The following is a 23,435-nucleotide window of genomic DNA, read 5'->3' as shown; positions in this document are numbered from 1 at the left end:
AAAAGTCGTTTTTTTTTTTTGCCCTAGTTGTGAGACAGAGGACAGTTCTGACAGAAACATAGACTAGTAGGGAATCAAATAAATGCCACAAGTGTTGCTGGGGAACTTTCAATCAATATTTGTGCTGAGATGATGTGCAGAAAGATGTGTGGGGGGAAATTCCAAAATCTGTTAGTCATTTCCCAGTAGTGAGCGTGCATGATGGTTTGTTGCAACACATCGTTGTTTTTAGGAAAGTAGTGTTTTCCGTCACATGCTACCTCTTCAACTTTAAACCATTTTTCATGTTACTGAAATTTAAAAAAAACTCTTCCTCTGTGGTGTTTAATGATTGTCACTTTCTCACCCACAACATCTATTTTTAGACAGTCTTGATGAAGAATACACGAAAGCTCACTGCCAAGCTTCTCTTGTTTTTTTTGTTTTTTTCACTTTTTGGCTTCCTGCTCTGACGTGCCCCAGAGTGCAGCTGTGATTGGCTGCTCACTTTCACAACTTCCGCACAAACAGAAACACAGAGAGATCAGCTGACAGAGAATACAGTAATAGGAAACGCAGATAGAATACAGAAAGTTGTGCATTTCAGTTTTGACAGGTTAATTCGTCTCTAAATGTTTATGTAACTCGTGCGAGAGAAAACAGAGGAATGTGAACAGGAAGTGAAGGAAACTGCTGGTATCTGGAAGCACTCAGTAGTGTGTGGAAGAAGTCGTCTCTCAGCCACAGCAAAAGAGTGAAACATGAGCAGTGAGTACCAACCACTGTCTTCAGCAGAATCATGCAGAAGTTTATTCATAGGTAAGTATGTTGTCCTAGAGACTTGCTATTTCACGATGCTGTAAATCACACTTTGGAATCGATTTGTTCATATGTGAATAGTAGAAATTATTTTCTTATCTGGACATGTCCACTGTCTCTGGCACCCAGATGTTGCCGCACTGACACCAGGGCCTGCAACTGCCAAACGTCTTCCACTCCCTCCAGGGAGTTGTGTTGAAAGTTACTGCGACTGAAAACATTCCTACCTCAGAGTAGACCTTTGAGAGTTGTTTACAAATCCTACACTGAGTCTCAGCAGGAGAAGGATTACTCCTGGGAGGGAGAGGATCGTTGCTGTTTTACAACATACTGTAAAAGTTATCCTGTCATAAAACAATCAAATCATATCACACTGCAGTTCTATGCAAAGGTTTGAAAAGAAGTAAATGCAGCCTTTGCAGAAAGCAGACATAAAAAAAACAAAACAATTAGCCTTTATGCAAATAAATGAAAGAAAATAAACAGTAAATATTAACAGTAATTGTGGCATGTACAAAAGTTTACTAAATACCAAAGGTGGCATATCTTTGAATTTTAAATATGCTTAGTGTTACACCTATCCTGGTCTCTAATACACTCAGATACCTGTCAATACTCAGGACCACGTTTTAACCATTTAATGAACTGCTCAATAACTAGTTTGAATCTTGTATATATTTAACTATACGTACTATATTTAACAATAAGCCATTTGCATTGTAAGCTGTAAGTAAACATGCACATACATTATAGTACGTACAATTTAAAACAGCAGGTAACTACGCTCAGTCCTCACGTTGTTCTATAATATCTGTAATAGTGCTTCATGTAAGACATAATGTGCAGTATTGCATGCACAGCAGTGATGTTGCAGACCCTCTGTGGGCTGTGGAGCCTCTCTCTCCGTGGAGTACACAGCGTCTTGTCTTCCAGTCCCGCTCTCACTGACACTTGTTAAAGGGCCACTCCACTGATTTTACCCGTCGAGTTCAGTTGACTTGTCACAGAGAGCAATCCCCCGCCTGTGAAAACACTTAAGTCTATGTAATATCTTCTGTGGCTCCTGAGGGAGATCTGAGAAGGTCTGAATAAAATAACCCTGGTGATGTCATGATGATGTAATTCTTGAGTTATATTAAGGGAAATGAAAAGATCTTGTGTAATTGGAGCTTTACCCAAACCTGGGCCTAACAGTCCGGTTATCTCCGCCTCTGCTGCTTTGATTTTGACCATTGACGTTTTTTAAAATCTGTCTCTCTGATGTCGCCCGACTGTATGGAGGCGAAATGCTAAATTGATGGACCGCTCCTTTAACTTATGTGCTCCCACAGCTGGGGGAAATATTAATTATCTCTGTGCTGCTCCCATGTCTTGGGGAAATACACTATAAAAATATGAACATGTCTCTCAAATATTACAGATAGTGATTTTCAGTAAATAACCGATCATTTGCATGAATGCGGCTTGTGGAAATGAACGAATCTGTGCATTATCTGATGCCCTATATGAGCTGTCAAAGTTTGATTCATGTCTGTTTTAACTGTGGTCGACACAAACCCAAATCATCACTGTTGCAAAGGGTATTGTCCCTACCGCATTACGGTTTCCAGGACCTCAGTTTTTGTGGAGAGAATGTTCTCTTTTAAGTCTTAGTCACAAAAACTGATGATTTCTTTTTGTTTTGTCTAAACTATCTTTTAATAACCTGCAGAGTTTTGGACACACAGCATCAGCCTGTGTTCTGTATTCTGAGACACTTGATAAATATGGGGCCAGACACAGGAGGTAAACCGTTGTCCTTTTATTTGTTTTTCCCTCGTTGTTTCATATCAGTTAAAAGATCAAGAGAAATGTTGTGGATGAAGAGAAACTTGTTTTTATGCTTTGAGAGAGTTTTGGGTCAGGGAAAAGGTGCGCCTCAGCACCGGGCAGATGTCTCTAATATCCAGTGATATCAGTCCTCATCATCTCTGTCATCTCATTTTGTGACTCGGTTATAAACAGAGAAATAAAAGGCGAATTATAGTGTACAACACTAATCCCTGCTTCCATCTAGAGGTGCTCTAGGCCTGTGCTTGGAAGTCGTGACGGCCGTGGTGTTAGTTTACCAGTCCCCCAACCCCCACCCAGCCCCACCCCCCATTGTAGCCAGATGGCTGTCACACAGGCGGTTCCTCGCCCAGACCATGCTGGTTTCCCATCATTCTTTTGTTAATGAGGTCGTTAGCAATGCAACAGACAATTAAATTATCCCAATCTGGCATTTTCCCTCATTGGCATACTGTATAAAATACTGTACAGTGTTTCAAACTCATCAAATAGCATTGCTCAGTTTGACTGCTTCTGTTGAGATGATGGCTTCTTCCCTTTTATCATTTTGTTCCTTATTATCCGCGGCAGTGGTACTGTGCAGCAGTGAAAGTGAAAGCCATTTTCAGACAGTCAAGTAGGATAAACAGAGCTCTTGACAGAGTTGGTGTTGGTATTCTCCTCTGTGATAGCAGGAGATCAGTGTCTCCAACTGACAAACTTTGTTTTAGTACATCGTCACCCTGTATGGAAACAACACAGCCCGGAGCTGCTGCTGCACAGAGGAAGTTTTGTTAGCTGTTAAATCGTGTAGAGAGGGTGACTTCAGCCAGTTAGTCGAGCGCTCACCTTCATGTGAAACGCTGCCGAACACTGACACCGCTGACAGTTAATTATGGGAGTCACAGATCATGCAGACTTGTCAGCTTGGCTACGATTGACATGCCGCATGTTTACATCTCTGTTGTAATGTTGTTTTCTAGTTATTTTCACAGCAGCGGTGCAGCCGTTATTTAGCTCCAGAAGTGCCTTGGGGCTTGCCATAATGACCGTAAAAGCAGTACAGATTCGGAGGAATGAAATGTTAAAAATGACTTGTGGGTATAATTGGTGAAGCTGCCATCACAGTGACTTTGGAAATATTTTCGGTCAGGCTGTTGAAACACACAGACAGCCTGTTAGCTAGACTGTCATAGTCTATAGGTATGTCTCCGCATGGCTTCATTATTTTCCTCAAACTCCTCCACACACACAAAAGTTATTTTGACAATGAGTGAAAACCAACTAAATCTGATATATTGTTAGACAGGCAGACGGAAAAGCAAGCAAACATAGAAATTTTGACACACACTAGTATTAGGGGAGTGCCTCACTTGAATGATTTCCATTTCTAGGCCAGGTGGTTGGTGACAGTAACAGGGTGGTAAAGCAAATGGCAGCCAGACAGCACACATTTATCTGAAAATTCCTGATTTTTAACTTCACCAAAATGAGTGTCGGGAAAAAAAAGTTCATCTGGTGTCTCTGTTTTACAGCTTGTCTCAGAGATATTAATGCAAGCAGAGATATATGCCTGGTCAGTAATAAAATCTGCTTACACAGATTCTGATGGGTTACATTAAAAACCAAACCCTCTGATTAAAAGATTTTTCAGCTCAAGATAGATTTACACCTGAAGCAATGCGTTTCAACGAGAACCCCCAAAGAGATGGGAGCTTCTGAGGCAGCAGTTTATCCTCCACTCAGGCGAGTGCATGCATGACAGCTAGCCCTCACTGTGTTTTTATGGGATGAAACCAACAGAATCTGGCTCCCAGCTACTGTCCAATATTTAGCGTCAAAGCTCCAGTTTGGGGAATCATCACTGACGAGGATATTGGTGAAGTTTGCTGAGATGCTGGTTGCAGCACAATGGAACATAACACAATTAAAGGATCTCGTGGCTAACCCCAGCCTTCGGCTAGCAGCTAGCACATGATGTTTTCCACTGTTTAGCTTTTATGTCCACTCCTACTTGAACCAGGACGGATCATTTTTACTGTTTGACTGACTTAAGTTCAACGCAGCTGTGGTAAGTTTTGATGCTACCATAACGATGGCCCAGTCCCATTCCACCCTCCCACTCCGTGATGGAGAGTAACTCTCTGCGGAGTTGCACTCGCAGCTGTGGAGGGTCTCTAAATTAAGGGGGCAGGTACAAATACAGCAGCAAGCTTTGGGAAGTCCTCACCTTTTTCCAACAGCAACAGGAAATTCATTGTTACCCAAAATATTTCAGAAAGGATATTATGAGTATAATTAAATAAATATTTATCCAAAACAAGATCTTATACACAGCATCAACAGATATGTAGGTGTACGGGCAATGACATGGCACATTACATTCATGGCATAATAAAGTTGAAGGGAAAAGTTATTAATTGAATAAATAAAAACTACTCATATATACTAGTAATAAAAACTCTTTGACTGAGTTTCTATTTTGTAAAACATTTTTGTTTCCCATTTTAATCTAATTATATCCTTGTTTTTTTCCATAGTTCCTGAAATTATAATCAAGTCAAATAAAAGAGAAAAAAAAACATACATCATATTCTTGGATAAACAATGGCATGTTCGTTCCAAATTAGAACATAACCTCTAATTTCATCATGTGCACAAAAGAAAAATAGTCCATGAAATGTCTGTTTGAGGTGAGGCAACTTATGGCTTATCCTTTGAGAGTAACTGCATGGAACACTTGCATTTCCTGCGCCCCAGACTCTAAAGAGATGCTTGCACTTCTCTACGAGTGTGGTTTGTAAGCCTGCATCGATGCGGACTCGTTGTTGGAGCGCTTTATAACCCACTCCCACTTAAGGGTAATTGGTTTGGAATGACACTTAATCTGGCGGAGCCTCCACACGAGCACACGAACGGAGTGAGAGTGGGTGGGAGGTGGGTGGGTTGGTGTAGGGGCCAGATTGGAATTGGGCCAATGTGTTGTCGTTAACAATTAACGACTCCTGATCCTTCTTTTCACCCTACTGCCAAAACACAATTTTACATCAAGTTAGGCTTAACACATTTTACAAAATCCTGTTTGGATTGTATGTGCTAATTATAGAGAAATGTTGAAATATCCAACAAAAAAAACAAAAAAACTGGTGGAAAATGAAGAAATTAAAATAGTCATGTTAGTGTGAGTGTACATATCTACGTGTTAGACTGATGACATGCCAAGAAAGTATCCTGCCTGTGGCCCAATGCATACTGGGAAGGTATGATGGTATGTGGCACTTGAAGCTACACTATTTAATATTTTTGACAAAAACAGAGTTAAAGGCGAGTGAATATGGTGGATATTCTCCAGGTAGCCAACCGAATGCTAACATCGCTAATCGTGTTGATAGACAACTGTTTGGTAACGTGTTACCTTAACAACAGCTGCCCTCATAGTGGTTGGAAAATAATCTATTAATGCAGCTTTAATGTTTTGTTCTTTTCTTACTACTACTACAAATTCTCACGCCACATATTATAGCTTGTCTTTATCATAATTCAAATTCTTTCAGTTTCATTTATGTGGTCACAGGTCTGTCATCAGAAAATGATGCTATCGGGGATCACTGGAGAGTAGTAGTAGTTTGTTTACATGCCTTTTGGATATGAAACTGCTTAATGGAAGTTGTAGTCCAGTATTGTATCTTTGAGCTGCTCTCACTGAACAACTAAGCATCGCAGTAAAGTCAAACTTACACCGCAGTCCACGAATGCACATTTAAATGACAGAGTCAGATGCTTTCCACTAAAATAACCAAGCGCTCCAGATTATAAAAGCCATAAAACAGATTGGCCCATTTATGATTGCTATGTGGATGACACAGGAGGACAGCGTTTACTTTATCATCTCTTTGAGTCATAATAGATGTATTTTTCTTTATTGCATTTATCTTACCAAGAACAATTCAAAATTACAATGTAAGCCATCAGGTGATTTGATAAAGGTTTGCCAATTTATTCTTCAGACAGTTCCTAGTTGCTTCATTTCATGATTTCTGAGATGTCTGCTGAACAAAATACATCATTTTGCTCTGAAGTAACAAAATGACACACGACATTGGACACAACTCAAATAATGGCAGGGTTATCAACAGAAACATACCAAATAATGAACATGATTCAGTCAGGCAATAATAATAACCGAATAGATCCTGAATTTTATTTCACATTATCAGTCTCACATCATCTGCACTGTTGTATTTATTGTCTTGTCAAGAATGTCAACCTGTTACAATTACATTTAAAGCCCAGATTCACTTTGCCACGCTCCCACTGGGAACAAAATAAAAGTCTAATGCTCGAGGGAGCTGTGCGGTGTGGGTTGAACGCTGTAATAGGAAATAACTTACATTCTTCCTCTAAAGAAAATACAATGATACTACGATCAATTCTGAGTCAGTTAACTATTTCCTCACTGACAACAAATCTTAATGTGACCCTCTGGGATGAGCCTTTGATGTGATGTGAAATCAGCACTAAACCATTTCTAACCTCTATCTTCTCCTCTTCTTCTGCAGAGACACCGGAGTGCTTTATATGCAGGGATGTTGAACTTAAAGCCAGTGACCCACTGAGGAATTTCTGCGACTGCAAGAATTTACTTGCCCATCACGTGTGTCTATCCACATGGATCCAGAGGGTAAGAAAGACTTTCCATGTAGGGAACCTTGATATTTTGAATTTATAGCGTTTTTTTTCCTCATCAGCAATTTGTCAAAATGTGGAAGGGGGGGAAATGTCTGTGTTGGATTTCGAACGGTGAATAAATGTGTTTGCCATGTGATCGTTCCTTATTGAGACAAAACGTTGCTGTTTGCCTCAAGGTATTGAGCTACCTTTCAAATGGCAATACCAATTAGTCTTAATGAGGGTTGCTAGCAATGATAACACGTCATCGTTACACAGTTGAAACAAAGAGGCTGAAACTGTGAGAAGTGCCTCGTGGTGGACTGGCGGGAATCCAGAAAGCTATCATGCACCTGACACCTGTCAATGTACTGCAGAATAACTCATTAACATCTGTAGGATCACTAATACAGTTCTCTCAGTTCATGAAATGTATGTTTCAGTGGGAGTTATGGATTTCTGTATGTGCAGTCATGGTGCTTATTGCTGCTCATGCTAATTACTCTTCCACCATTAATTCAAAGCAACTGCTGCTGCTGCCATAATAGTAAAAATATATAATCACTCCTGTATACCCAAGTATTTTCCCCAGAAATAAAAAGCAGAAGCCAAAAGTAAAGGGAGGAGGTGTGTTCATATGGAAATGTAAATTAAACTGCAGATTTTATTTGTCACATAACAAACTTCCTCCGTACGGACAGATGATATATGAATGCACTTTTCTTTTTTACATAATGTAATCACTGTTCAGCTGCCTTAAAGGGCATCATAACAGTCACATTATGATACTACAAGCAATGGCTGTAAGCACTGAGTATCATATCATACAATATGCCAAAAGTTAAAGCTGCACTAACTAATTGTTTTCTACGAATGACGAATCAAACGACTGCGTGACGTGAAAAGAGTCATTACCTTTATCCCTTTACTCTTTTCCTGTCGGCCTTGTTTAAGCCACAGCTAAGAGGTGTTTTGGAGGCTGACAGAGTTATGACCAGCTGGTGAATATAGTGAAGCATTTAGCAGCTAAAGAGCAGGACATTTCCCTCAGGAGTTGGTTGAGACCAAAACAAAGTTAAAAGCAAAGTTAATATTTCACTGAGACTTGTCAGGTTGCTAGAAACATGACTCCACATTGATGCTCATGTGGCTTCATGTCTGCAGAAGCCACATCATATACAGTCATTCAAACATACAGAAGAAAAGAAAAGATTCATCTTTAATCTCTTCTGTGGTTCAACTGAACAAAAAAAACTATTAAAGGCAAAGTTAACCAATTTTACACATAGTCAGTTTACTTGCCATGTGAGGTACTACTCAGCCTGAGAAAACTGTCGTATAATATCATCTGTGTCTTTAGAGGAGCTTTGTCAAACCTCAGAAAAAAAAAACCCACCCTGGTGATGTCATCAGTTTAATCTGGGTTTGGTCTTTGAGACAAATTAATTAACACAAAAGCCAGTGTTGCAAACTGGCAAACATGGAGTTTCAAAACAGGGGCATTTACCAGACAAGGAGGGTCTAACAAAGAAACCGTCATGTTGCATTATGGGAAATGTAGGCTCTACTGTTAAGGGAGCTTGATCCCTTCCAGAGACTTGAGGTCAGGATATCTCAGAACCTGCTGCAGCAGTTTTTACTAGTATATTTTAAATCTCTATCTTGCGAGTCCGCCAGCTTTATGGAAGTGCAATACTAAATCGCTGGAGAACCGCTCTGACTAGAGAGCCAAAGAACAGATAAACTGAAAATTGCTTCAGGTTGTGTCACTTATGCACTTTTGGACTATACAATGTCTGCACTTATGGTTCTTCTGAATGCCAGCCTCTAACTGAAGTAAACATAGAGTGCAACTCTAAGTAATAACATCAGAATATACTTTATAGCAGCTGTACATTTCCAATGAAACATGAATGAGTTATCATCACTGTATATTAATCCAAGATAAACGTGCATCTGCTGCTGAAAATATCGCTGTTGTGCCGTCCACTCCTGTGAACGTGGATGCTCCACAAGTGGTAGACAACATGCTACAGCAGACCTTTCATCTGTACCACCCAGATGTCAGAGTGAAGAGCCACTTCCATTAAGTGTTTGTCTTCCCACTATACAATTATATACAGAGACAGACACACACACGCACACACATACACACACACACAGTGAGCCTCGCTCTCTACTGTGAGTGTGCGCTGATGCTACAAGACTACTTTAGTTTTTGTGTGCGAGAGAAGCAGATAGAGAGAAAGAGAGTGGGAGAGAGACAGCGTGCGACCTTTTAGAGTGCTCAGGGTAGGGAGCCCCTTTCCCTTTTACGGAACAGAAATCAGCAATTGACCTGTCACTTTTGCTCTGATAGCCATCTCTGGAAAGCAGGTCATGCACATATGTCTAAAGTGCCTCTTAACCGCATTTTATGAAGCCAGAAAATGTAATCCAATAATGATTTGACTTGTGAGAGAGAGCCAGCCAGCTGGGAGTGATAGCATGCACTGTTACCACCCATAAAAGCAGCTTGAACAAAAAAAAAAAAGGGCAAATTCCAAGTCCTTATTTAATTTCACCCACAACAGTATGACACAGATGTTGTCACTAAACAACAGCGCAGGCTGAATTCAAACACAACAAAACAGCGCTGGCATTAATTTCCACAACTGTTGATACGTACAGGACTTGAGTGTGTTTGCAGCAGAGGACTATCTGAATGATCATCATCTGCACTGAGACAAACCATACGCTATCTGTTTTTAGACCGCCTCATTTGTGCCCCCTCCCATCCCTCCCCATTCAGGTTCCCAAAGACAAATAGCATGGCACAAAACTAATTAGTAACCAGGAACTAGTTAGGAGATGCCCTTTGAAAAACATGTCCTGAGGCAGGATTTAAATATAGGGACAGAGTCAGTGACTGAGTGTGCCTAGGAGATCCCAGCCTCCAGGCGCGGCAGCACTTTGACCCCTGACCCTCATTATAGGGAGTGCATTCCTAGAGGGGTGAAACCCCTCACAGCACAAAGTACAAGGGCATGGGAGGACTGTATGGCTCGTACCGCACCAGCCGAGTGTGGCCTGGTGTGTCTCACTGCCCGATCCAACAACAGGCTTGAGAAAATACAGAGCAAGGGCGCAGGCTTTTGGAAAGTAATGGTATACAGTCACTAACTCAACAGATAAATACAATTTTTCATTTTTATACATCTGGTTTCACTCTATTGAAGTTAATGGGAGTGGTATTCTGCAAAAAAAAAATGCCCTTCAGGATTTGGGATCCCATCCATCTGAAATAGAATCCATTGTAGTTACAGGAAGGAAAAGAAGTTAGAAGAGGAGCACTGAAAATGCTAACAACATGCTAGTTGAACATAGCTTATATTCAGTAGAGAGTGAAGCATTGACCGAGATGTGAACAGATGAAGAACATAATGAGAGGATGGGTTTATGTTTCTCTCGTGATATATATGTGTGTTTGTGTGTGTGTTTATATCAGCAAGCATGCCCTTGACTGTGTGTGCTTGCCTATACATCCCTTTAATTGCGCACAGAAACACACACACACACACACGATTACCCTGTCTCTCTCTCATGGGTTGATAATTCTCATCATTGCAAACAGACTTGGTTTACATTCATTAGTTCAACACTCACAGCAATCAGGCCACAGTGCCAGGGGCAATGGTCCTCTTTATAAAATCACATTGCCTAATAGCGGTGTTCTATAATTATATGCCATTAACATCGATCAAAATGTGCTCCTACATGCCATGCATATTAGCAGCGGATTTGGCACTTAGTGTTTGTACAAATGCTTTTCTTGTTCTTCAGTTAGTTAGCACCAGCTTGAAGATTATTGCCGGCATGTTATTTTTATTTCAAGTGCTGTTCTGTCATGTGAAGTGGTGCAGTATATTTAGTGTATGCACTAAAACAACATCCAATCATGTATGTTTACCATGCAGTATCTACGGTGGCCCAGAGGTGCAAAAGATAACAGCACTACACAAAACACACAAACAAAATAGAAAACGCAATATGTTAGAAAACACAATGTGAAATGTTGTTGTGTTTTCTGTTTTGTCGTGCCTTCTGAAATTTTGCGTCATCTGTTTTGATGCGGATCCGTAAATGTTGTGTTATTGTGTTTTCTGAAATGAAATTTTACCCCGTTTTGTTTTGTTTTCAAAAATCTGGTTGTGTTTCTTATTTTTTAATTGTGTTTTGTCCAGTGTTGTCATGCTTCGCACCACGGGGCCACTGTGTGTTTAACATGTTTGTAACACTGTAATTAAATTAGCATTATTATGCACAATGCACCTTTGTGTTAAAAAATTAAATTGTGTTTTTCCAATCTAAGAAACATAATTAGTTTATTGATCAAAACACAACCCCATAGTTATCATTTAGCACTAAGTTCAGCTTTAGATCAGTTGTTTTGATGGTTCACTGTCACTAAATTACTTTAAATGTAATTTCCTTACAGGGATGTGGGAGTGAAGACAGGCTGCGATGCATCATCTGCAAAGCCAAGGTAAGTGTATTCATGTGTTTTGATAGGGGGTATTATAAAAATTCAATGAGATATTTGATGATGTCTCATTCTTTTAATCTTACTGTGTGAAATGTAGGTAGCGAGCATTTAAACAAACACCGTTTAAGTCATTAAACAGTGGCTGCATCTCACAAAGCAGATTTAAACAGAGCAGATCCATAATACTAATGAGCAATCAGGTCTTTGTTTTGCTCTGTGATTTAGCTGATTTGCCAGCAGTTGTGTTGCTTATGAGCTGTAAGCTGCCTTTTATTCCTTATTATTGCAGCAGAACACTCACTGTGAAAAAGGAGGGAGAAACATTACAATATTTGGCAAAGGATACAAGCCATGTAATGACAAAATCTGTATTCATTTCATGAGCAGAAATTAATCACGCTTTCCTGTGGTACATTCCTAATGCAAATTTTCCATCAACACATTGTGTCTGGTGTTTGTGAGTTTATTTGTATGAAGTGGTGGAGCTGATGTGTCATCACAGATGGGGTTGCATGCTGGATAAGGTGGCCGCATTACTAACCATCTCAGATTAGGAAGTATACTGTTGATGTGTTGTATGTATTCATGCTTGCGCCGTGGGTCAAAGCATCACAAGCTGTCTACTGAGTGTTTTATTCATTGTTTGCTCGACAGCGATGAGTTGAAAATGTGATCTTTGCTGCTGCTGCTCTTGGGTGTATGTATAGGAGGGATCCACTCTGTGGAAGAAAATGTCACAGTAACTCTGACAACGACCTTTTAGGATTTTAAGATATTTTAAACATGAAACACCCCCCCCCCCCCCCCACCCCCCCAAACACACACACACACACACATACATACACACACACACACACACACACACACACACACACACACACACACACACACACACACACAGAGAGAGGTTCACACACTAATGGAAGTTCAATGAAACATTTAGTCTGAGGGAAGTCTCCTCTGATTGTTTTTATTCATCTAGGAATTTGTGTTTGTCTCCATTTGGGGTCAAAGAACAATTTATCTTGAGTGTGATGTTGTTTTCTTTTATACGAGACAGCATGTCTCTATATTATATAAAGCTAGAGTTTGTTACCAAAAGGGTGATGATGATGATGTTGTTTTAGCGGTTAAAGTCAATCTGAACTTTGACTTCCTCTCAGTTTTTGTACAAGGAAATATAAACAATAATGATTGTGAATATAATTTCATTTTTGTAAAGTAGATAAAACCATATTTGGACATATTTGTTGAAGCAGCCTTTAAGATTGGGGTGGGGGCTTCCCTTAGCAGCAGCTGACTGACATTTGAGAGCCAGGGTTGCTAGGAGACATGCTTTCGTTGTGTGCACTGACTGGAGAACATCAGAATCATACATCCTCTGACAGTTGATACAAACCCACATAGCATCGTTAATCTGTGCTTTTACATCATCCAGTATTTGGGAGGACCCATCATGCTGTTTAGTTTGCATTCTGCTCAGTCAGTGGTAGGTATTTACCCTCTATAATTAGCTTATTAGCTTGCTATCTTATACTTTTTGACTGGTTAACCTAGCTTCCGCTAGTCAGCTAGGCTAGGCTAGTTAGCTTCCTCTTGGAAAGTGTACATTATTTAGCCTAGCTGTTTAGCATTAGCATTAAGTCATGTTAGCTTTCATTCATGTTATTTCAACACCTGCTGCGTCATTGCCAGCTCCCACACTCTCAGTGTTGCCTTGATCCTGCATTAGGATGGAGTTTAACTAGCATCAGCTGTTGCAACAAATTCACATCCTCTGGAGAACTCTAATGTGGGCGTTGTGATTGCATAAAAAATACTCAAATTTCTCCTTTTTAGTAATTACTATTTTGATCCACAATTAAAAACAAAACTCTCTGGGTTCTATTCTCATGAGCAAAAAGTAATTTTAATTTCAGTTCAGCATTAAAGGTCCCATAATGTACAAAGGTAGATTTCCATGTCTTTTATAAAGCAGGTCAGGGTTCTATATTAATACTGTGAAAGTATGAAAGTGCTCAGTCCACAGAGAAATGCACACAGCCTGTATTCATAAACTGAGCCTTAAAACCAGCTGTCAGGACCTTTGATGATGATCAGGACTTTGTGATGTCACAACAAAGCAGTCACGGCTCGCGACTATGCCCGAAGCCCAGCCCATCCGGACCCAGTGTTCCTCCTTGCAGGATTTGGACGCTAAGAACCTCCTCTCCTCTGATTGGCTCACTGAGCTGTTTCTAGAGCTCCAGAGAGAAACCTGAGAGAGGAGATGTAAAACTACACTGAGATGGTGTTTGGTTCTTAAAATCACAAATATATCTTCTTATGGATCAACACTTCAAATAAAACACTGGAAAAGTAAAATATGGGGCCTTTAGGCCCAAAACATCATGCATTGTTATAATGTATTAAATACTCTGCATTGACTCAGAGCTTAGATAATCTTTAATGATTCTGTGCTGTAGTTTACTGATTTTCTATACAAAATGAGGTTGCCATGATATATCAAGAGAGGCTGTGGAAACACTACCAGAAGCTGTCATGCTAACCTGCAGACTCTCTCCTGACTGTAATAATGTAAGTCAGTGTTTTTTTAAATGGAAGCCATTTTCATTTTTTTGTTTCCCTGCCAGTATTTGGCTGCAGGCAAACACATGTTTTAGGTGTTCCAACCATCCTTGCTCTTCTTGTACCCATGAGTGGTTATTTCTTGTACTTTTGCACTATCTCCAACTGACTGTTGCACTTGTCTTCGCCCATTATACCGATGGCATCATCATCAATTATTAATGGCGAGCAGTAAATGTCTTGAGAGACATCCCACTGTGAGACCAAACAGCCATGAACAGGGGTTAGTGGCAGCACTGGTGATTGCTGCGAGTGGCAGCTGTGCCATTTAGAGAATGATTGTTGGGAAGCTTCCACTGTATTGATATGAACTCTTCTACAGTAAGTTAATGTATCAGTATAATAACATTTTAATGTCTGCAGTGGCACAGCCATTTAATATTTGTCCACAGAGAGATGTATATGTAGATCAGCAATGACTGTAATGATGATAGTGATAATCATTTGGTCCTGCACTGCTATCTCTCTGTAATGCATTACTGCAATCACCCTTGGTTAACATTAAGAGGCTTTAGCCATTAAGACTTTGAGCAAACAGTGCTCATCATACGGTCTCCGGTTCAATGTTCATGTCATTTCATTTTCTAGCTTTTTGTTTTGTTCTTGTTGTTGATGCTGCTTTTTCTTGCATGTTGTTTTCCCTTTTTGCAACGGGGTCTCAAATGTGGGCCATTTGTATGAGTTATGCTAATTTGTTGGGGCAATGAATGCATTAATTTCATTAGCACATGGCCTCAAAGCAATAATTACCAGAGTAGGTGTGTCACAAGCAATCATGTTAAAATTTGCCAGTTAATTATTAAGATTTTGTTCTGAGGGACCTGGATTTGACATGAGTCGCCGAGGGAAAAAAAAAGAGAGGCGAAAGTTAATGCATTCCAGTGGCCGAGGCTAGGTGCTTGTTGTTGAACACTGTGGGGGCGGCTGTGGCATTGTGGGCCTACTGGCACGATTTTTGCATGTTGACAGCTCACATTCTGGACTAATTACCGCAAATAGCAAAGGGCTAGCTGGTGCTCGGTCAATCCAGGAGGGTGTAATTATAAAGAAAAGGAGGTCCAGAGCTGCCTAATGGCCTCTGCTCCCTTTGATTGGAGTCCGGTGGAGAAGATTTTGGTGGGGAGTGGTGAAGGAGGAAGAGATTCACAGCTGCCTTCCTTGGCCCTGATTAGCCCTTGTCCAACACAGAGCTGGGGTCAGGAGGACAGACCATGTGTCTAATGATGCACGCTTAATAAAAAATAGTGTTTCTTGGTACCAGGAGGGGTTTCTCACCTGATAACTGTAGGAGCCATTTTGGTATAATAGAGAACTGTTATTAAAAGAAATGGGTTGCCAGTGTTGTGCTACTTCACATCTACAGTAGTTCTCTGGTAGTACATTTTAATTTTAATTTCCTTTAATTTTCCTGAATATTAATTAATGCTGCAAATTAGAAAATGAGCTTGATTAGCAGTATACAGTAGAACAAGGAAATGACAAGTTCTGCTAATGTGGGTGTCTTGGATCTGTGGTGATGGGTCAAGCTCACAGGTCAAGTTTTGTATCAGTGACATTGTATGGCAAAAGGAGAGCACTCTAATGTGAATTGTTTCATTGCTTCAAAATGATAATGCATATCTGAAATGTCAAATTGCAAGTGATATGTTGCTGATAACCTTTGATACAAGTAGAAAAAAAATTTAGGCTCAAGTTGAAAACTAAAAGCAAAGATGCAGAGCATGTCAACCCATTTTAAGTTAACTTTCTATGTGCAGTGACTTCTCTGGTAGTTTGTCGTTTTCCATGGCAACCAAAAAAAGGTTGACGAACCATTTAGAAAAGTGGTTTTATCAGTGCATCTTCGATAAATACTGGAATTTCTGTTGCAAGCAAAAATGTTATTCTGAGTAGTCTCTGAGGTGGTGATGCAGTATAAAATTACCACACTGCAATTTCACAGTTTTAAAGTAAGGTATCATATAGGTGCCCCCAACTGCATGTACTCAGGGAATTTTTAAAGTGCAGACACGATACACACAGACACACACACACACAAATGTCTGTGTCTCCCAGATTTTCTTGTATAACCAAACCCTGGAGGGAGCACAGCCTCAAACTTTCATTATGCAGCAGGCATGTTATTAAACACACTGTCTTTTGAAAAGGATTTTGAAAACTATATTGCATCTAATTTGTCCCTAACAACTGAGTCACTGCATCTTTGCTGGTGTTTAGACACAATGTAAAAGCAAAGTAATGTATGACCCAGCATGAGTGTACCAAGGCGAGGGGAGGTGAGGGATGTGGATCATAATATGTCAGATTAAAAAAAAAAAAACTATACTACACCAAATGTAGAGTAAAGGCTATTGGTATTTGTATGTTGCAGCCCTCTACAGCAGTGAGAGGATGTCTCCAGGATTGCTGTCACAGTTTGAATTTATTATATAATTCATACTTAAGGTGTTACGGAAATTATAGTTTGGAAAGTAAATATGATTTTATGTTTTCTGAGCCATAATGGCTGGAATTTAGCAACAAAAAGCAAACACAACATGCAATTGGATGTCACTATTTTTCATCATGTAACTGCCGTACAAAAATACACAAAATATCACTGTATTTTATGCATAAATTTTCTTTTTTTTGGTGGAAAATCCAATTTCTATATAATGTTTTAGACTTTGATTTACAAACAAACCTAAAACTGACCTTTAACATGTCTCTTCCAGTGTTTTGAGCATATTTTTTACTGTCATTGTAAGTGACAGATTGTACTCCTTCAGGGGTAAATGAGTTGTTTTAAATCAAATGATAAATTAGAGAGAAAATGCATTTACAGTTACTCTGTTGTTAAGAACAAAATAAGATTTGTTATTCTAGATATGGGATAGTTTTTTGTTTTGATTGACTGTATTTCTTGACTTCAAGATTTTAACAAAAAAAAAAAAAAAAAAGATAATTTGAGAACAGCGGACAGTTCAAATCATAAAAAAGAAGTCAGTCCAGACAGAGGAACATTGTAACCTGAAATCTTAGTTTCCACACATGTTCATGCAACTTAAAATCTCCTGACACCATTTCCCAACCCTCCCCGCCCCGTGTCTCTCAAGTGTCTCCTTAAAGGTGCAAGCATTTACACTCCCATCCCCCTCTTTGGAAAAAAAAATGTTAATCATCACATGATTTTATATGGAAAGCAGATTATCCGTTGATTTTGATGAATACAGCAGCTGCCAGACTCTTCATTTGACTAAAAGCAGGACATTCTGCCGAGGCCTCTCACATGTCACTAAGCCTCTGTCAGGACAGTACTGTGACAGGAGATGACACATGAAAGGAATTCCTCCTCATGGCTTTCCCAGGACAATGGAGCATGGCCTTGAGGTAGTACATGTGTTTGAATGTTTGAGCTTGCACAAGTGTGTATGTTGCTTAGTAGTGAACCATTTCAATTCAACAATGGACACACAACCTCAGAAAGTTGTTTTCTCTTCATACGTCTTCAAATATTGTTGATTTCTCTATTTTTTTTATCTATTTCTTAGAATTTTGGGCATTTTTTTTTTAAAAGTGGAACTGGCATAAACCTTTTGTTCGACGAAATATAAACTATTTATACTGCAGCTATTGTGAATAAGTTCCCGTTTTTAAAAGACGGTGAAACAGATTTGGACGGATTTGTGGAAACAGCGTCTTCAAGCCTCGGCGAGGGTGTTTCCAGTGGCAATGGTTGACTGATGTTTAAGAGCCAGGTCTGCTAGGAGACATGTTTTCATGCTTTCATGGTGTGCTGCTGACATACTCGTAATTATATATCCTTCGACCACTGATACAAGCCCACATAGCGCTGATTGCCAACCGTTAGCGATTAAAGACATCTGTCCCTTTACAACTTTAAGAATTTGGAAGGACCCATCATGCTTTTAAGTTTTAGGGCTGTCACAAGTTCGACAACCCTTAACACTTAATAGGTGATGGCAGAGTGTGCCGAATGGTAGGCAGTCAAACCTGACAGTACTCCACTTGTCTGTAGTGTCTCTGCTGCCTCACTCTTTCTTTCATGGGTCCAGTATGGTGACTGAACAGACTGTCAAAACTCAAATGGGGCAGTGGTCTCAGAGTTTTGAACCTCACTGGACTGATTTCATAGAAAACATTACCTTTAATTTCAGTTTTCTTTTCAAACAGTACCCTGTTTTTCCCTACTGTAATAGCTCAGGTTAAATGCAGTGTTTGATCCAAATTCTAAACTAAATTTTGGCTGAAATTTCTGTCTGGTTTAGACTGAAGAGTAACAGCATCTGGTTTGGGTGGATAATGTTGCAAACAAGATTTAATTTCCATCATAGCGGGATCAGTATGCAACCTTTATTCCCAGAGAAGAATACTCCCTCAACCTTCAGTAGTGGCCCTTCAGAACAGAGCTACAAACAGTAGGAGAAATCTTTTCCTTGGACACGACTCATTACTTGTTTTGCAAACTATCCAGTGAATTTTCTTCTAATACTCCATTTGTATTCTGCTCCTGAAAATGCTCCGTGTGCATGGCCATTTTGAGGGCATGATGACCATCACCCCTTCGATCCCCAGAAGAAACAGGACATCCTATCCTATGTGCAAAATGGAGGGGTAGGGCGAAGGGCGGGAACTGGGATTGGGCCTTCGTAATTTTACCCTCTTTATTTAACCTCCATGGCCTCCTTTCCCTTCCAACCATCCATCCCCAAGCACAATTCATTTGAGTTCCTGTTCGGAAGGGTACTGAGGCTGATTCAATTAAGTTCTCCTTTAATTGGCTTTCAGGCAGCCAAACTGAAACTGATGGAGAATTAATAACAGCTCCAGTTGGTCTCCACACTGTTTGCAACCAAGGAAACGTCCCAAAAATTGGAGGCAAAGTCTTTCCCATTTTCCATGTGTCTGTTTTGGTAGGTCGATAATACAGCTGTGAGGAAAACGTGGTCACAGTTACTGTGTGGTCCCTGCTCTTGGTATGCAATTCATCTCTTTGTCAACACCCTTAGACGTTTAGTGCAAACTTTGTACCCACAAAAACACAGCAGACGCCAAAGACAGCTCTGCAGAAGGACAGTAGATCTTACTATTCCTACTTTTGCTAAAAGATGCTTATGGTTTTAAGATGTTTACTGCTGTAAAACCATCAATTAGTGATGAAAGATTTAAACAGTCTATGCATTCCTGTACAGTATGTTCCCTCTTATTTGTTGTGCATTGAAGCGTGCTCTACAAATTAAGCACGAGCCTAAAAAAAAAGATCTATTTTTCTGTCTGACAAGACGCTCTCTGTGGGTATGGCTCACTCTTTGTCCAGAGAGAGAGAAATCATTTGCAGATGCATTACTGTTTAGGTAGCTAACAAAAGACAAGTTGTGAGATGGCAGGAAATGATGGCTGCTAAAATTAAGGTTTGAAGTTCACATATCATTAACAGCCATGAAATCAACTTTTCCTCTGACTATACTTCCCCCCAGAGTCTGCCTTTGTCTTCAAACCGTGCCAAAGCAATCATTATGCTCAGACATAATGCACCATAATGACAGTAATTTCAGTATCAAATTTTCAAATGTTCGGCCTTAATTCATTGTGGTTAAGTAGCTTAGTTGTAATTCACATTTTCTACCCTTCTTAGCAGAGTGCTCCAGGAATGAGGCGTCTAAAGAAGTACGGGAGAGCACCACATGCAGGAACATTTGAAAGCCTGTGTTCATTTAACTTAACTTAATTTACCGCATCAAATACATGAGGTCTGTGTAACATTCGGGGTTTATTAGCAGCGAAACAAAAGAAAAATCTTTTTCTTTTTCTTTTCATGCCACTTTCATAGTGGTATAGTGGCAAGAAACAGCTATATAAATCCCTACGTGCAGGATAATTTCCATCCCAGGTTATCAGCATCACAATAGACGTACAGTTTTTACTTCTAAAGTTGGCCAGTTTCACCTTTCCATCAAGTATTGTAGAAATCCTGTGCATCATTTTATAAACACTTGATATCTTTGGGTTTTTTTATAATGTTTGGGGCACAGCATCAGTTTGCAGTGACACAGTTTGTATTGACTGAGCTGTTTTTGTTTTGTCTTCTACTTACATTTGGACAGTATGAGACAATATAATAGTGGCCTTATTGTAAAGATTTGTAGGCATTAGAAAACTGTGTGACTACCTGCAGTTGATCCTTCAGCAGCAGGCCCAAAGCCTAGCTGTCTTATCAACTACGGTGAGTTAAAATAATACAAGAAAACTAACAGTAACTGCAGCAAATGGCTGATATTTCAATTTCAAGTTTTTGCTGCTTTTGACCACTGCTAACCTTTCACATATGTAGCTGTTCATTAATCAACATTGTCCTCAGAGCAGACCTTGCTAGTGAGGATCAGTATTTTCATTATAAGGGCCCCCACAGCCATTATGCACAGAATCTTTTGGTTCCAAACTGAGCTGTAAATTTTGAGAGAATCTGACACCCCTGCCCGAGGGTTACAGCAGAATGCTAACGAGGCCACAGCGACATTTCCATCACCATACAGTCAGTCGCACCATACATCAGCTCCGTGCTGCACATCTCCTAGCGACGCATGAAGTCGGTGACAATTTCAGACGTAACGCTTTATTAGTATCCCTCCCATCTCTGCCATGTAATGAATAAGGCCATTTAAACAGGATTTACGATATCTTTAAAACTTGATTGCTTAGAATTTGAGAATTATTCATAAGACTAAAGCATCGTTTGTCATACAGCGACTGCTGTTTTGGTGGGAACAAATGGTTTTGTTGTAGTTTTTCAAATGAACTCCCTTTCATCCACTCTTCAAATAAGCCATTTGTATGCATATATGTCCATGCAAAGGCTGTAATTAAAGGCAATGTGGCTCTGGTGACAACTCACAATCAAGTTTTCTTCATAATGCATTGTGCCACTACCGAGCTGAAGTAATAGATATAGATGCAAATGATTAAGAATACACACACGTATCACATTACACTGCAACTTTTGCTGAAACAAAGAATACACTGCTCATATGCAGACATGACTGTGGCTCCGAGGTGTAATACACGTCAGATTTAGTTTGCTTATAGGTGACCTCTGTTTTTTTTTTTGTTATTGAACAATACACTTAAGGAATTATATTATCCCCCCCTTGAGTTACATTTTCTTACTTCCACCGTGAGAGGAAGCGGCATCCTCGCCTTGTTATAAAGATTATTGTGCTCACTTCCTGAGGCAGTGTGACCATGCTTTGTGTGCGATGCCCAGATCATCTCTCAATTACACAAGGATCCTGAGGCAGAGGGTGGGGACCCAAGTGGAGGACCAGTTATGTCCACACACACACACACACACACACACATGCGCGCTGCGTGAGCTTGGAGGCATGGCTTACTATAGCCACAGCCAAGAATGAGGCCTCTCAGGATAGATTTACACACAAATAAAACCAGTCTTATCTTGGCCCACATGTGAACGAGAACTGATTACACGGTCTACATTTCAATGCTGCAGATTAAATGGAGTCAATTTCCTATGGCCTATTTAAACCAATTTTAACCTGCAAACACAATGAAACCAAATCTGATATTACCGCACTAAGATCTCAAAAAAGTTCAACTCTCCACTGAGAAACTGTTTTAATAGCAAGTTTTGGAGGTTGACAATGTGCAAAGACTTTTAATGTTTTAACATTAGCATTGGTAGGTAATACTTTATAAAATGGCAATTAATGACATTAATCTCCTCTATTCCAGACTCTGCATTGTATTTTGCCACTTTCCTTTCTTCATTATTATCACATCACTTCAACTGTAAACTAAAACAACAGTAACACAAGTCGGGAATAGTCATGAAAGCAGTGAAACTGTCTCATTCATGTCAGTTTCACTGCAATTTCTATCTAAAGTTTACTAATTAGCTAATATGACTTAATTATTAATATAAAACCCTCGAGTGTGATGAACTGATTACTTATGGATTCAGCTTTTTCACTTGTAAGAAGTAGAACATGTTCTTTCGTCTTTTAAATGTTGCAGAATCTGAACCAACTCTCAATGCCACTTGGATAAATCTCACACCAACATGACAAAATTAGATTTGTTTGTTACTAATAAAGCCGTCACAGGTATATTTTGTGGTGCATTGCGCAGCTCTACTGAGCAATGTTATAATACTACTAGCACAGGTTTACCGCTTCAAATAGCCCATGGTCTTGTAATGTTTAAAAGAGTTTACTTTGTATATCTCTTCAACTGATTTTTCAGTTTATTTTGAAGGCCACAGACACACAACTCGCTCGACTCACTGATCATCATGAGGTCAGTCTAATTGTTGGAAAATTAATGAAACAACCTTCAGAGATGGAGAGAATGTACATTGCTTATTAGCTATCTTAATAATTGGACTTAATTAATTTAGTTGGAAATCAGAGAGGCAGACTACTAGTTTGTTTGTTTTTTTATTTAATTTCCCCCCATTATTTTATATTTAAAATAAATCCCTTGTACATTTAATTAACTGATTTGTGAGAAGTTATTCTGAAACAAAAACTATTTATTATCCATTAAGTCTCTTCAAACTAAATGTATGTGTATGTGTGTGTGTGTGTGTGTGTGTGTGTGTGTAGGGGACGCATGGATGCTCACACATGCGTGGGTGTGTTTTTAAAATCCCACACATCCATACTGCAATGCCTCAGCAAAGCTCTTGATTAGTTGTGGTTTTATGTTTAGATGGTCCATTTAATTAGGTTATGTACGAGATAAAGGCCGGCTAAAAGTAATCACAAGGATTATTTACTCTTGTTAATTGAGGTTGCATCTTAACACCACAACTTAAGGTTAACGTTCTCTTGGTATATTATTTACCGTCCACACTCCAGAGGCTCACTCACACCACACACAATGGAGGCGGGAGAGGAAACTCCACAGGTACGGGGGGGAAATGGAAAATGATTTGTAGCATAATATTGACAGTTGTTGAACTTTGGATATTTAACGACCCTGCTCTAAG

The 23,435-nt window shown here is 39.6% G+C and overlaps 1 protein-coding gene across 2 annotated transcripts in view; it reads left to right on the top strand.

Annotated features, from left to right (window-relative positions):
- Positions 1 to 513: 513 nt before the first annotated feature.
- Positions 514 to 23,435, top strand: part of LOC111231985 — a 69,905-nt gene continuing 46,983 nt past the window's right edge. The window contains exons 1-3 of one of the 2 annotated variants that reach the window (XM_022759300.1): positions 514 to 747; positions 7,167 to 7,288; positions 11,753 to 11,800. In XM_022759300.1, the coding sequence (XP_022615021.1) occupies positions 741 to 747; positions 7,167 to 7,288; positions 11,753 to 11,800 (177 nt within the window). In that variant the 5' untranslated portion in view covers positions 514 to 740. Of the gene's footprint in view, positions 799 to 7,166; positions 7,289 to 11,752; positions 11,801 to 23,435 lie in introns of both variants that reach the window. The other variant, XM_022759299.1, reaches the window with a different exon arrangement.

Source organism: Seriola dumerili, unplaced genomic scaffold (genome assembly GCF_002260705.1).
Source record: "Seriola dumerili isolate Sdu_G_001 unplaced genomic scaffold, Sdu_1.0 BDQW01000321.1, whole genome shotgun sequence".
Classification (NCBI taxonomy): domain Eukaryota; kingdom Metazoa; phylum Chordata; class Actinopteri; order Carangiformes; family Carangidae; genus Seriola; species Seriola dumerili.
The sequence above is the reverse complement of the archived record's forward strand: the minus strand, read 5'-3'. Positions and strand labels throughout refer to the sequence as shown.